Source organism: Struthio camelus, chromosome 16 (assembly GCF_040807025.1).
Source record: "Struthio camelus isolate bStrCam1 chromosome 16, bStrCam1.hap1, whole genome shotgun sequence".
In the NCBI taxonomy this organism is placed as follows: domain Eukaryota; kingdom Metazoa; phylum Chordata; class Aves; order Struthioniformes; family Struthionidae; genus Struthio; species Struthio camelus.
Genome location: NC_090957.1, coordinates 20,163,375 through 20,176,634, shown reverse-complemented (window position 1 = coordinate 20,176,634; position 13,260 = coordinate 20,163,375). Strand labels below are relative to the sequence as shown.

Sequence of the window (13,260 nt, the reverse complement as noted above, 5' to 3'; positions counted from 1 at the left end):
GCGACACAGAAAAACATTCCTTCACTAGAAAGAATTGCTCTGTAACTGACCCGTGCCTTTATGAAGTGTGTGTGTGGGTAATGCTCAGACCTGTTCTGATTTGAAAGAGGCACTCTGGAAGGAAATAAAAACATAGCTCGTACAAAATAGAAAAGAAAAGGGCCTGCATGCAAAACTTGAGGTGGCACGGAGCGCAGGCCCCCCATGCCGTGGTGCTGGGAGTGATCTGTCACGGTGCTGAGCGCAGCAGTGAGTCACCACGCTTACGCGTCCCTTAGGTCCGGCAGCCCTGGATCCGGGCTGTCAGCGTCAGCAGCAGATGCTTACGGAAAGAGCGTGAGCGTCCTGCAAACACAGCGCGATGCCTTCCCCAGGATGCCCTCTCAGCGTCCCGCAGCCTGGTGGTTCAGAGACTTCCTGAGAACAGATTAGTATCCGCATCTTAGTGCTGAGAAGTCCGTGATGGACTTTTCTTGCATGGATTTGTTTAATCCACTTGTACTTTTGGCGTGCAGAACATCCTGTGGCAACAATTTCCACCATTTGATTATGCATTATGTGAAAAAGCGTTCCCTGTTGTTGGGGTTTTTTTTTTTGAAGCTTCTGCCTGCTAATTTTATCTGCTTTCATTCAGAGGGGCTTGGATTGCTTTGGTCTCGGCTTCGATTCTCTTCTTATTGTCAGGCTGGACAACATCCGTGGTGCTGCTGAGGACCCGCATTGCTAAGCTGTCCTCCTCTGCCTCTCTGCAGCAATTGCCTTCCACATCACCCAGCCGGGAAGCGTGACAGTTTAACAATAGGTGTTGATGTAACAGTAGATGTTGCATTTAATCCCATTGACATTCCTTCGCAAACAATAAAGATTAAAAACCAAAAAAACCTTGATGGTGTTCACATACCACAAAATGCAGTCATGATATTCAGGCTACAAGATAATAAGAAAGAGTATTGTCCACTGGCTGAAGCACGGCTCCAGCTTTCGTTCCAGGTTCTCCCATTGACTTCTTTTACGTTAGTGGGTAGCGCAGCTCTTGGTTTTATATCTCAGTTTCCCCTCCGTACACTGAAGATAGAATCCTGCTTGCATGTCTCCTAAGCATATGGGTGGTTATATTAACATTTGAATGGAGGGTGCTGGAGGATAGTTGAATGTTATAACATAGACGCTTGGAGCAAGACTTGTCCATGACCTGGCTTCAGATTGCCAGCGACCTCAGCTCTAACGGGGGAGGCGGGGGAAGGCAGCTGTCTCCGAGGCTGTGAACTTGCAGCCTGAGCATCTCAGGCCCTGGTGTGGCTGGGAGGTTTACAAAATGCCACACTTAGCAGAGTATCCAGTACCATGTAATTTGGCTGAGATTGCAATCTTTGCTTAAATTGAAACAAAATTGGCTCTAAATACCATGCCTCTGCACAAGCACCTCTTGCACGTGAGTTTGTAGGGCAGTGTGGGAGAAGCATCAACCTACTACCATGCTTGCCCCAAGCCTGGGCCGATTGTGACCTGGGGTAAATTACTGCAAGTTGAGGGTTGCCCTCACTTACGGTTATGCGAACTGTGGCCTGTTACAGCTCTTTGCAGGAAGGGAGAAAAGGGGATTTAGGCTCTTGGTATTGTAAGGGGGCAGCTGCTTTTAGGAATTCATTTAACATCCCACTGTCTGGAAAGAAAAGAGGAGGGCCCTCTTTAGAGCTTGATTGAAAATGAGTGTGGCTGAATTACGGTCACCATTAGTCCCTTTTGAGAACTGTTGTCCCGATACCAGCTTTGTAAAGACCACCTTGCTCTTGCTGCTGGAAGGGGCAGGAGCCGCTGCGGGTCTCAGCAGCGCTCTGTGGACGGCTGACGGGTTTCTTGTCTGCCTCAGTCTCGTCCCGCTAGTTCCTTTCATGGGGTGACGTTAATCAGAAAATATTTTAATGCATGTTTTTGTTTTAATCAAAGTTAGTTTTACCTGAGCTCCATGTTTTAAGATACATTAAAATTGTGAACTCCACGGGACATCTTATTGACACGGTTTTTCTCCTGTCCATCATGTTAGTCCGTGAGCGAGACTCACATTTGTCGATCACTGGTAAACGAAATGCTCCGTGAGCGTTTTTTGGTGTCCCTAACATAGCTTGTTTATTTTCCTTAATGAGACAGTGGTACTAACAGCTGCTCGTAGGAACCAGCCAGCAGGAAAACTTGTGACTGTATATGCGGTTTTACATTGTCCATGTTTTTGGCTAAATGAACTGCATGTTCGGACATTATTCTTTTCTAGGCGTAAGTCCAGTAAATCTGTCACTTAATTGATGGCTCAGCTCTCTGGCATTTAAATGCAATAGAGTTTCCATGGTAAAATCTCCTTTGGAGCTCTTGCCTCAGTATTGGTGGCAGGAAATCTAGGCTGGAATGATTGCATTTGACTCAAAACTGGGCTTGGCATTGCTTGGAGCTGATGGTCTGGCATTTGTCCAGGCCAAATGCAGGCAGGATTTTGCCTGTATGGAGTAACAGCAGAAACCTCCGTTCTCCCTCTGGAGTGCGTGGTGGTGCCCCTCTTTCCAAACAGCACCGAACAAGGGTCTGGGGGCCGCACCCTCTGATTGAGTCTGGCTGAATATGGCAGGTCTCTTGACGTGTAGCTGTGCCTTCTTGCAGGTACTCCTGAGCTAAGCCCTGCTGATCGAAAAGAGCTGGAGACCAAGCTGAAGGAACGGGAGGAATTCCTCATTCCCATTTACCACCAGGTAGCCATGCAGTTTGCTGACCTGCACGACACGCCAGGCCGGATGCAGGAGAAGGGTGCCATTACTGTGAGTACGATAGATCTTTCCTCAGAGATGTTGTGGGAAGGCTTGGCACAGGTACACACCCAGCCGAGAACTGGCCGCCCTGAGGGGGACGCGTTACTGCTGGAGGCAGCAGAATCAAGAGAGCCTGGTGTCCTCTCGGGCTGCAGATAAACCTCTGCCCCGGTAACTCTCGCCACAGCGTCAAACCCTCTCCACACACCTGCTGTTCTCTTCCCCTTCAAATGCAAGAACATCATGGGCTTTGGCACCTTTTCTGATCTGTGTCCATTTGAGACCCCCCATTTTCTGGGCTTGGCCGGTAGCTGGTTAGCGACTCTTATCAAAAAATACTTGGCAATTTTCCCCACATGACACATCACAGTCTGCCTCGGTGGGAAGGGAAGGCAGTGAGCGCAGTAGGTCTGTAGCCGGTGGTGACCCTCAGTGATGGGAAGGGCTGTCATGAAATAATTAAAGCCCAGCCCTCACGTCAGAGTTTTAACCTTGACTGATTAGTGGAAGACTTCCCTGGTTCCCTGTCCCCTTGAACATTGATTTCTTGGTCCATGCTGCTCACCTGGGGAGCTATATCTCTCTGCAGGAGAAAACAGGCTTCAGGGAGGCAAAGAAGGCGACACATCATGTCTGGTGACTGAGTGGTGTGACAAGGTGGAAGTCTGCATAGCTCAGAAATGGAAGCTTTTGTAGTTCTCTTGTGCAAGCAACATAGCTGAGTGCATTATGAGTTGGAAGCCTTTTGTTCCTAGGGGGAAAAAGGTATACGCGTTCCTCCATGAGCGTGGTAACTGTTGTCCTTCACTCATTTCTCCTTCTCCACTTACGTCTTGGGCAGGACATTCTAGATTGGAAAACTTCCCGTACTTTCTTCTACTGGAGATTAAGACGTCTTCTGCTAGAAGACGTGGTCAAGAAGAAGATCCACGATGCCAATCCTGAGCTAACTGATGGGCAGATCCAGGCTATGCTGAGACGCTGGTTTGTGGAAGTTGAAGGAACAGTAAAGGTAAACGAAAAGGCAATTTCACCAGGGTAGTTGTCTTTCCTGGGCTTAAGTTCAAGGAGGTTCTCCCAAGTGGGGTTTCATCTCTGATTTTCAATTGTAATGTCTGTGGACGTTTTAGGTGATTAATGCGAACTTCGGGGCAATGTTCCTGGTCATGAGTAGCTTTATTGAGATACTTTTTATGGCAGGCCAGAAAAGCAAAAATACTCAGGTTTTTTTCCAAGCATGTAGCCCCATTGATGTGAAAATCTGAGCACCTGAGAAAGGTGAACAGTTCTCTCAGTAGACCAAGGCAGGGCAATCTTTGGGAAGAAGGCTGTTTGGAGGTGCTGCTGTCTGGCAGATAGTTAGTCGGTGGCAGAATTGGCAGCAGAAATCCCAGGAGTCACAACACGTGCTCTGTACACCAGCCCTGCATATCTCCCATCTCCTTGTCTCTGCTAACAGCCTGCCTGAAATAGCTCTGCAGAGCTGCTGTCGGTTACAGAGGCTGTTATGGAAAAGCTGTCCTAGCTGTGGGGACCTGTCCCAGAACACCCCTTGGGATCCTTTGTAATATGAAAGCAAATTTTTTTTTTTTTAATTATTATTTCATACTGAATAATGTCCTAAATTTGCACTATCCCACTGACACCAAGAAGGGCAGGAGGGATGCATTGCTGGTGCTCCAGATGTCATCTTGTCACCTCCTTGTCATCTGGAGATGTGCTCCAGATATACATCTGGCAGATACATAGCCAGCCTATTGCATCCAGCTATCTTGCTACTTGCAGAGGGGACTGTGGCCCTACTGTCCTTCCTTCCTCTGGGCGGCCCTCACATCTCATCCCCTTCCCAGGGTGGTGGGGACAGATTGCGCGTGCCTCGCCACCGGTGACCGTCGTCATGTTTCAGCCCAAGGGAGCCCCGACCGCTCTTCCACCAAGCGTCCCACCTCTCCCTGGTTGCAGAGTGCTGTAACGCGGAACGGAGCAGCACGCTTTCAAACACAAGGTTACAAGTTAGCTGTAATATTTAACCACCGTGGTTTGGGGGGAAGGGTGCCTTGCCGCCATCCTCATCTGATAGTTTTGCTGAGGATTTCTCTTTTTAATCATGCTTGAGTTCTGAGGCTGGCAATCTCTGAAGAACAATCACTGGAGCTGCTCTTAGGTTGTTTTTGTTGCAATCCTGCAATCTGAGTTCTTTATTTTATTTTGTTTTTTAAGTCGCAAACACTCAGGGGTTCCAGAAGCAGAAAGGGGGGGAAGCGTTCTCTGGAGGGCAGCAGGCTTTCCAAGGTAGTGTCTGAGTGTCTTTAAAAGCGGGCATCTCGTTAGCTAATACATTACACCAATCAAGGAGAGTTATCTTAAGCCACAATTAATCTGCTCCCTGGCATATGTTGATAGGAAAGCATCATGCTGTTTCTTAATTAAAAGCAAACGGATTAAAAATGATTAATAAGAGTATTAAATATTCTGCTAAACTAAAAGCTCTGGGATTCTTGGGTAAATCTAGCTTTATGCAGGTCTGCAACCATAAGGCAGCTACTGGGGCTTTTTCCCTTCCCTGAAATCTTCCTAAGTGCCCTATTTTGTATGCAGGGAGCATTTCTGTCATGTCTAGGGGCAGAAACAAGGAGCAAAAACTAACGCGTTTAAAATAACAATAAGAAAAACCAATGAAATAAGCAAAATCTTAAGACTGAAATGACATCCCTGTTTTGAGACAATCATATACATAATGATTACGAATAAAAAAAAAGAATCCCAATGTGAGTTTTGGGCTGTGATCTCAGCCTGGCACCAATGTGGTGCGTCTTCCTTATGTAAGGGGATGCATCCTGCCTCGCTGACTGAAAGCACCTGCAGGACCCCATGCCAAGAGGCTTGTTGTTGACCGACTGCCGGGAGCACTGGTCTGGGCTTGAACCCGTTGATGTTAAAGTGTGTCAGGCAGGACTGATCCGAGGCAGGTGGAAAGGGTCTGCGCTCCCGGTTTCTCACTGCAGTGCTGACTTTCACGCGTGGGTGCAGCAACAGTTCTGTCGACACAGGGAAGGAGCGTGCCCAAGCAGAGTAACCCATTTCGTGTCGTGAGGTAGAGTCATGATGAGGGAGGGTATTTTGCTGGCTTTACCGCTATTGCTCCAAGGGTTTCCAGGGTTTTTGCAGACACATTAGCCTCCCACCACTGAGGCTGACAGCCGAAAGGCTTTGCCTTCAGGTGCAAACATCCATAGTGTACTTCTGCCTCCCTCTCCCTGCTGGCGCCTGGAAGTTGCTCTGGCTCCCAGAGTCAGGCGCGGGGGAAACCGAGAGGGTGGAAGGCATTTGGGCTTCCCAGGTGGAGCAGCGGCTGCTCTGCTGCCCGCGGCTCGCTGGCGTCTGAGCCGAGCTGCTGTGACGGTGCCCTGCTCGGCGGGTAATCCAGCCCGGTCCCAGAGCCACCTATTAAATTACTGTGCTGAGCTCATTGTCATTCTGACTTTGACTTCGTTAGTGATAACAGAGAAGGATAGTGCACCTTTAAATGACGAGCTTTGTGTTTAATTACCCAAATAAAATGACATAAATATGAATGAGTGCTAATGGTGGTACTTGCTTTTCCGGAAACCATTAACAAAACGATTCTTAAATGATTTGTAAAGAAAATGAGAGGAGAAGAGAGGAGCGAGAAGGCTATTAGGCGTCTAACACACTCCTGAATTATTATGTAGTCAACTACCTAGCAAATACCAGGCGAAATGATCTTGCAGAAGAAAAGAAAGGGTTTTGTTGCCAAGGCTTTTCATGGATGTGGACACACTGACCTCCTCTGCTATGCCACACTTGCCGAATGGGTGGTAGGTTTCCGGGCTGGGTCATGGATCCTGTGCTTCCTGGGGTACGCTGACACCAGCTCAGTCTCTAGGTGACAGGGACTGGTGGGTCCCATGACAACAAGAAGCCCCAGATCAGCCGCATCTCTGACCACCCCTAAACTCACCTCTGGAGCTGTTGTATTTCACCAGAAGCTGGGCATCTGATCGCAAAAGGAAGCTGGGCTTTGTCAGAGACAGTCAGCTTACATGCTTGTCCTTAGGGGCTGACGGGGATGGCAGGTAGTGTGATGTGCCCTTCCAGAACCGGCTGTCTGTAAGCCTCAGGTGGCTCAGAAGCTATTTGGAAATTGAGGGTGTAAAGTTTGTTTTTCATTCCCTTGTCTTAGAAGGTGCATCTGGCCTTGAGGGATGATGACCTGTTAGAGCAACTGCTTCAGTGATAGCCACTGGAAACAGTGGGTCTGCTGCCTCTGTGTCACGTTTACAGGGAAGACATGCAGAAATCTCTCGTCCTTTTGACTTTTGCTAATTGTTAGTTGTGCCAAGCACACTGGAAAAATCGCAGAGGGTTGCCAGCCGAATGTTTTACCCAAGCTTGCCAGTAATTGCTAGTTACAGTTGAGGAACGGCAGCATGGGGAGTGGGATCGTGCAGCTGGTCACTGGTGGGACCGGCTGGGTGACGCTGGCGCTTTGTTCACAGGCGTACTTATGGGACAGCAATAAGGACCTAGTGGAGTGGCTGGAAAAACAGCTTACGGAAGAAGAAGGCGTTCGTTCCGTTGTGGATGAAAACATCAAATACATCTCGAGGGACTACATACTTAAACAGATACGGAGGTAAGCCTACTGTGGAGTGCCCATAACAGGTCAGCGCAGACAAACTAGGACTCAATCCCGTGTCTTAAGAGGCTCCACAGATTTCCACTGCAGCTGGCTGGTGGGGCTTGGAGAGCGGCAACGCTACTATGGCAGGTCTTGGTGGCGTTCACGCGCTTCCAGGGCTCTGTGCTGCGAGGAGAGGGTGCCGTGTAGAACAGGACCAGCCTTGGCGCGTCACGCTGGCTGGCCGGCCTCACCCCCGCGATGGCCCCTGCACCAGGCCTGCCTTCGGCTTTGGCTTTCGCTGATGCCTGACCAGAGGGAAATGCTAGCAGCACGTGGGCTGGCTGAGTGGGGATGTTGTCATCGATAAAAGGAGGAGATTTTACTTAAGGCTCTACAGAGCAGGGATTTTAAGAAGTTCAGTCTCTGGTCTTGGCCATGTGCTTTTCTCCACCTGAGGGAAGTACAACAGTCCGCTGCACTCTTGTTCTGCATGCGTGTTTGCCTGGCAGACACTTCAGGAATACGTGGAGATACAGTCTCCTTCGGAAACGCGAATACAGGGGTAATCGTGGGGCCACTGTGAAACGGGGAGACTTATACAAAATCTGCATCTCGCCTTCTTTCGGCAGTCTGTAACGCTACTGTAAGTGCAGGTGCTCTGAGCAAAATTACGAGACACCACAGTGAAGAAGCTCTAATCCAGCAGCATCCAAACCAGGGCCAGGGGCCATGCCTGTGCTTTCCTGAAACAAGGGCTGTGAGGAGCCAGGGCATAGCAATGTCACTATTATGGTGCTTTTTCTCCATTTGAGACGGATAATGGAAATTTACTATTTTGTGTGGGACCACTTATGTTTTAGAGAGCTGCATATTGTGTGAAGCAAGGAGAGCATGCAAATCCAAATCTCTGAGCCATGCTGCTGTCAGTGCTGTGACCACACACGGCCAAACACCCTTACAGCTTCCTTCCCTTGTTTTTGCCAGGCTGAGTCTTCTTGGGCAAGCTAGCAAGTTTCTCTTGTGCTCAAGTGTCATAAAACACCCAGTTCCTTTTGATTGTTGTTTAGAACTGTACCAAGCACTCTCATCCTCAGCTTCCAAACATATCCCTAAAATACTGAAACATTCGTAGAAATATCCTTTCCTCCTGCTTGTAAGTGTGATTGTTTGCATGTGTACAGACGTTCGTCCAGCAGAGCCAGGTAAGCCACCTGAGCCAGACACTCTACTAGACTTGAACAGCTCTGATTTTGGCAATTTTTCTGTCTTGGACTGGAGGGTCTCTCTTAAAGCAGCTTTTCCTCCTGGACAGGCGGGAGGAGGGCACTGAAGTTCCTGCGGTTTGTCTCCGTCCCCTGGCTCCGTAGCTCGTCTCTCCCAGCTCTTTCCTAGGTTTCTCAGTCAGTGCTGCAACAAGCAGGGCTCCACGACACCTGGGAAGGGAGACGTAGGGCCCTGAGCCGCCTCCGAAGGCGCTGCCGGGGCGCGCGCGCGGCCCACCGGCTCCGGGCGCCGTCACGCCCGGCCGGGCTCTGCGGCCCTGGCCGCCGGGGGACTCTGCGCAGCTCTGCCAGCCGCAGATTGATGGGCGCGAGGCCCCTGCACGGCCGCGCACGCCGCTCGCGCTCACTTAACACAAGTGCCTGCTGGCTTGTCCAGTCTCGCTCTTAAAGACCCCATATTTCAGTTCCCCCTCACGGGCCTGAAGGGGAGCTGTCAGCCGCGCTCGGACGCGAGTGCCAGGGCTGCCGGCACTTAACTCTTGCCTCTTTGCAGCTTGGTCCAGGCCAATCCGGAGGTTGCCATGGATTCGATTGTGCACATGACCCAGCATATATCACCCACCCAGCGAGCGGAGATCGTGCGGATTCTCTCCACAATGGACTCGCCTTCTTCAACGTAAGAGCATCGATTTCCCGCACTCTCCCCCTGCCCGGTACAGTGGAAGGAAAAAAAGCAAGCTCAGAATTGCCCTTTGTCTGCTCGACTGCGGCCACTGTACCGAGACGGGGAGGCTCGGGGAAATGCTGCAAGAATGACATTTTTATTTTTTCAAATCAGACTGACCAGAGGAAGTGTGTTCTTTGGCCAGAGACACGAGGAAAATGTATAAACACAAGCGCCTGCGGAATCGAGTTACAGCTGTCTAACGGTACCTTATTTATTTAACAAAGCGTGACTGGACCAGCGCGTCAGTTAGCTGTTGGGCTGCCGTCCGAAAGCACTACAGCCAGGCAATGAAGGGTACCTGCGTACCGTGAGGTCTGGCCATAGCAAAGCAGGGGCTCTTTTAAGTCACACCCCTGTGTCCTTGCATCGGTCTCTTCTCACACTCGGTCTGGTAGCGCTTTGCGCTGACAAGTGCCAACGTTACAGCCTGCGAGAGCGATGGTTACGGGCAGAGGAGGACGGGCTCTGCCTTCGAGGCGCGGGTGGGAACACCTCTCTCCCCCAGGATTTGGGAAAATCCTCTGGCGCGGTGTCTTGCCGATCCATGGATGAGTGGAGTCTGCCACTGCGTCAGCCCTCTTGTCTCTGTCGGCCAGTGGGGATTTGTATGTCAAACATGTGTCTTGATCCTTGCGAGCAGAAGAAAAGGAGCATTGACACCTGCGAGGGCAGTGCTGTGTCCACAGCCTGGGTGCAGGGAAGGCTGTTGCGGTGCTGGATGCTCTTATTCCTCAAGAGCTGGGGAAGGTGGCAGGGGCAGGATTTCTGCACTAAAACCCAGCTCTTTTTGTCTCTGTGCCTGATTTGTTGGGCTGCTTTAGAACAGATGCGTGAAGTGGGTGAAAAGCCCTGCTAGGAGGAGGTAAAGCCGGAGACCGCAACGTACCTGTTGGCCATTCCTGCTCTTCTCCCTGTTGATTTTGAGGGGCCACTTCTGCCTCTGACAGTCCTGGGGCTGCCCCACTGCTGCACATACTTCATTTAAGTGCTAATTCCTTCCACGTGAGTGGTTAACTGAAGCAGAAAGCAGATATAAGCTGCCATGGCAAGGGAGGGTGAAGGATGGTTTCACGTACACAGATGGGGTTAGACTTGCACAAGGAGAACTCAGTGTAGTGCAGCTGAGCAGAGCTTCTCGTGGTGCCCACCTCTCCCTCGTAGCTGTTGGAGAGGCTCCCTGGTGCCTCCTGCCACTCAGCCCACCGTGGCGTGCGGCTGGGGAAGGGAACGTGGTCCCTAGTCCCATGAGACAACACAACTGTAAGAAAAGCTGGTTTTGGTAGTCGTCTTCCCGAGCGCCGACTGGCACTGCCGCCTGTTCCAGTGGTCGCTCGTGGCAGTTTGCCAGGAAGAGCTGTCTCCGATGGATGCTTGGCCGGTCAGTGCGGAGCCAGCCTTGAGCCAGGCTGCCTCAGTAGAGGTGGTGGCAGCAGCGCAGAGGAGCACCACAAGCACTGACCCCCACGCCAGTCCTTGGCTTGTTTCTGCGCTTCTTATCTTCATGGGCCTCCTGACCGTAGTAAGAGATCAGATGAGCAGGAACTCTGGAGGGAAGCATGGCCAACCCAACCTTGTTTTTAAGAGTAAGTAGCTACTGTGGTGGAACTCTGTAAAAGTAGTATTGGAGAACTTACCCCAAGGATTGTCTTTAAAGTATTTCAGGTTTGACAACTGCTCTTTTAGTGTAGCTCCTTAACAGAAGGGGTGTTTTTACAAGAGTGAATTAACTGTGATGCCGGTGCCTCATGCCTGTACTGTTTCCTTCTGAAGGGCAACACACCCCTTCTGGGCGTGTGGTGCCGGGGCTCTTGCAAAACCAAGGTGCAGCACCGTAGGTGCTCTCTTCCCCGAGACAAGCACCAGCGGGGCACCTCTGCCCGTGGTCAGTGGAGGTGTATAATCTGAGCAACTAGCTTTTTCTTAAGAGAAACCCTAATCTGGGGTTTTCTTAAGAACCCTAATTTGGTTTAAAAGACTCTCTTTTCCACTAGAGCCCTGAACAAAACTCAAAGATACTTTCACTTATGCCAGTCTGGGCTGCAACAGGACACAAAGTGCAGACAGAGACTGTCTCAACAGGGAGGACTGACCGGGGGATGAGCTTGCACAGGCAGGTCTGACTGACACGTGCACTCGGGACAATGCTGTGAGCTCGCGCTGCGTCGACGTCCCGCTGGGCTCCTCCGCTGCTGCCACCAGGACTTCCACATCGCGTTGCTGTAAATTTGGCTCCTGTTAAGGATGTCGGCAAGCGTTACGGGCGCTGCTCTGGTCGCTGGGCTTGAGAGGGAGAGCGCTGCAGGTGCCAAAGTCACCTGGGGGGCTTTAGAGCAGAGCAGAGGTACTGGGTCAGGCTTGACTTCATTTTGGAGTAAAGTAGCTCCAACAAAAAGCCATTTGGTGCTGCTGGAGCTGGTGTGACGTCTGCTACTAACTCGGAGAGCAGTGCATTCGTCCAGGTTTATGGAAGTGCTGGGGCTGCCGGCGCACAGCCGGGGTGCCGGCCTCGGCTCTGGCGGGAGAGCGGGCGCCGCAGACAGGCCGTGCAGGCCGATACGGGACGGGTCGGGGGCAGAGGGGGCAGGCGCCGTGGAGAAACCCACCCGCAGTATGTACAGTTCTCGCTGGTGCTGAAGTATTTCACTTACCTCAGTTTCTTTTAATAAAAAGAACCAATTCCATGTGTCTGTTGCCGGGAGTGGAGATCTGTCGCCCCTTGTCCCGAGCAGCTCTCACGGAGGGAAGAGCAGGGAGTTGCGCGCTGCCCAGCCTGGCACCCTATGCATCCCGGCGGTGCCGGAGGAGCTGCAGCCGCGGGGGGACCCGCGCGGGGCGGTGGGTGCCCGGGCAGAGCAGCTCCTCGCCCCCGGCTCGGCGCTCTGCACACCTCACGTCCCGCAGCCTCTGCCCCAGCCAAACCACAAGCAAATCCCCTTCCTCCTCCCCAGTTTCAGTTTCATCTTTAACATTGCACTGACTGAAGCAAACAGAAAAGGAGAACCCAGCGCCAGCGACTGCTGTCGACGCTGGTGGAGGAACTTGCATTAACTCTCTCCACGGAGGGGTTTCGTGGGCAGGGACTTGGTGAGCTGCTGCCCGTCAGAAACGGAGCTGCAAGGGCCCCGCACTAACCTCGGCGTTCCCAGCAAGCGCACGTTTCAAAAGCTCCCCACGTTAAAGGTAAGTGTTAGCCTGACGCGTTACGTTGTACCATGAAGGCAACTAAAACTCCAGCAGTCGTTCTCATGCGTTTCCCAAACCAGAAGCCTGAGGGTTAAAAACATAAATCACCTTAACAAACAATACAATTTATTGGGGGAGGGAGGGGGAACCCTATTGAACTCGAGAAATGCATTTAAAACTCTTTAGCCTAAAATATCTACATATTAAAATGCCAAGAAAAGAAGTACCAAAGCTGTAAGCTCTCAAAAGCCCAAGATCAAAGTGCCATCATCTTTTAATGTAAACCTTTTGTTGCATCAACAGTCTTAAGAGGGATGAGAGACATCAAAATAAAAACTGAGACAAACTGTGGCTTTGTAGCTGTTTTTTGTTTTAGTCTCTTCTCTCAATTTGGGCCATGAAATAGGTCAGCTCCATTACTGATCAGCCTTCCCACAAATATTTAAAACAAATTGAATTGCACACCCAATACCCATCACAATTACGCCAGGCACAATAACTAAATTAGCAATTCAACAAAATAATTGGAAATGCGATTCTCTCTATTCCACAGCCTCCCTCAGGGGTTTGGCCGATCTATGGGGGGAAAACGCTGCTTTACTAATTCTGCAGCTAATTAGAGACACACTTGTAAATGAAGTTGTTTGTCTGAAAGTTGAAATTCTTTGCTAGTGCGGGGTCGCCGGG

At 50.8% G+C, this 13,260-nt stretch overlaps 1 protein-coding gene across 9 annotated transcripts in view; it reads left to right on the top strand.

Moving 5' to 3' along the window:
- The window catches only part of ACACA (acetyl-CoA carboxylase alpha), a 154,236-nt gene extending 142,165 nt beyond the window's left edge, over positions 1 to 12,071 (top strand). For all 9 annotated transcript variants that reach the window (XM_068910467.1, XM_068910466.1, XM_068910464.1 and 6 more), the window contains 4 exons: positions 2,650 to 2,804; positions 3,637 to 3,807; positions 7,316 to 7,452; positions 9,217 to 12,071. In XM_068910467.1, the coding sequence (XP_068766568.1) occupies positions 2,650 to 2,804; positions 3,637 to 3,807; positions 7,316 to 7,452; positions 9,217 to 9,343 (590 nt within the window). In that variant the 3' untranslated portion in view covers positions 9,344 to 12,071. The remainder of the gene's footprint in view (positions 1 to 2,649; positions 2,805 to 3,636; positions 3,808 to 7,315; positions 7,453 to 9,216) is intronic.
- The last annotated feature ends 1,189 nt before the right edge of the window (positions 12,072 to 13,260 follow it).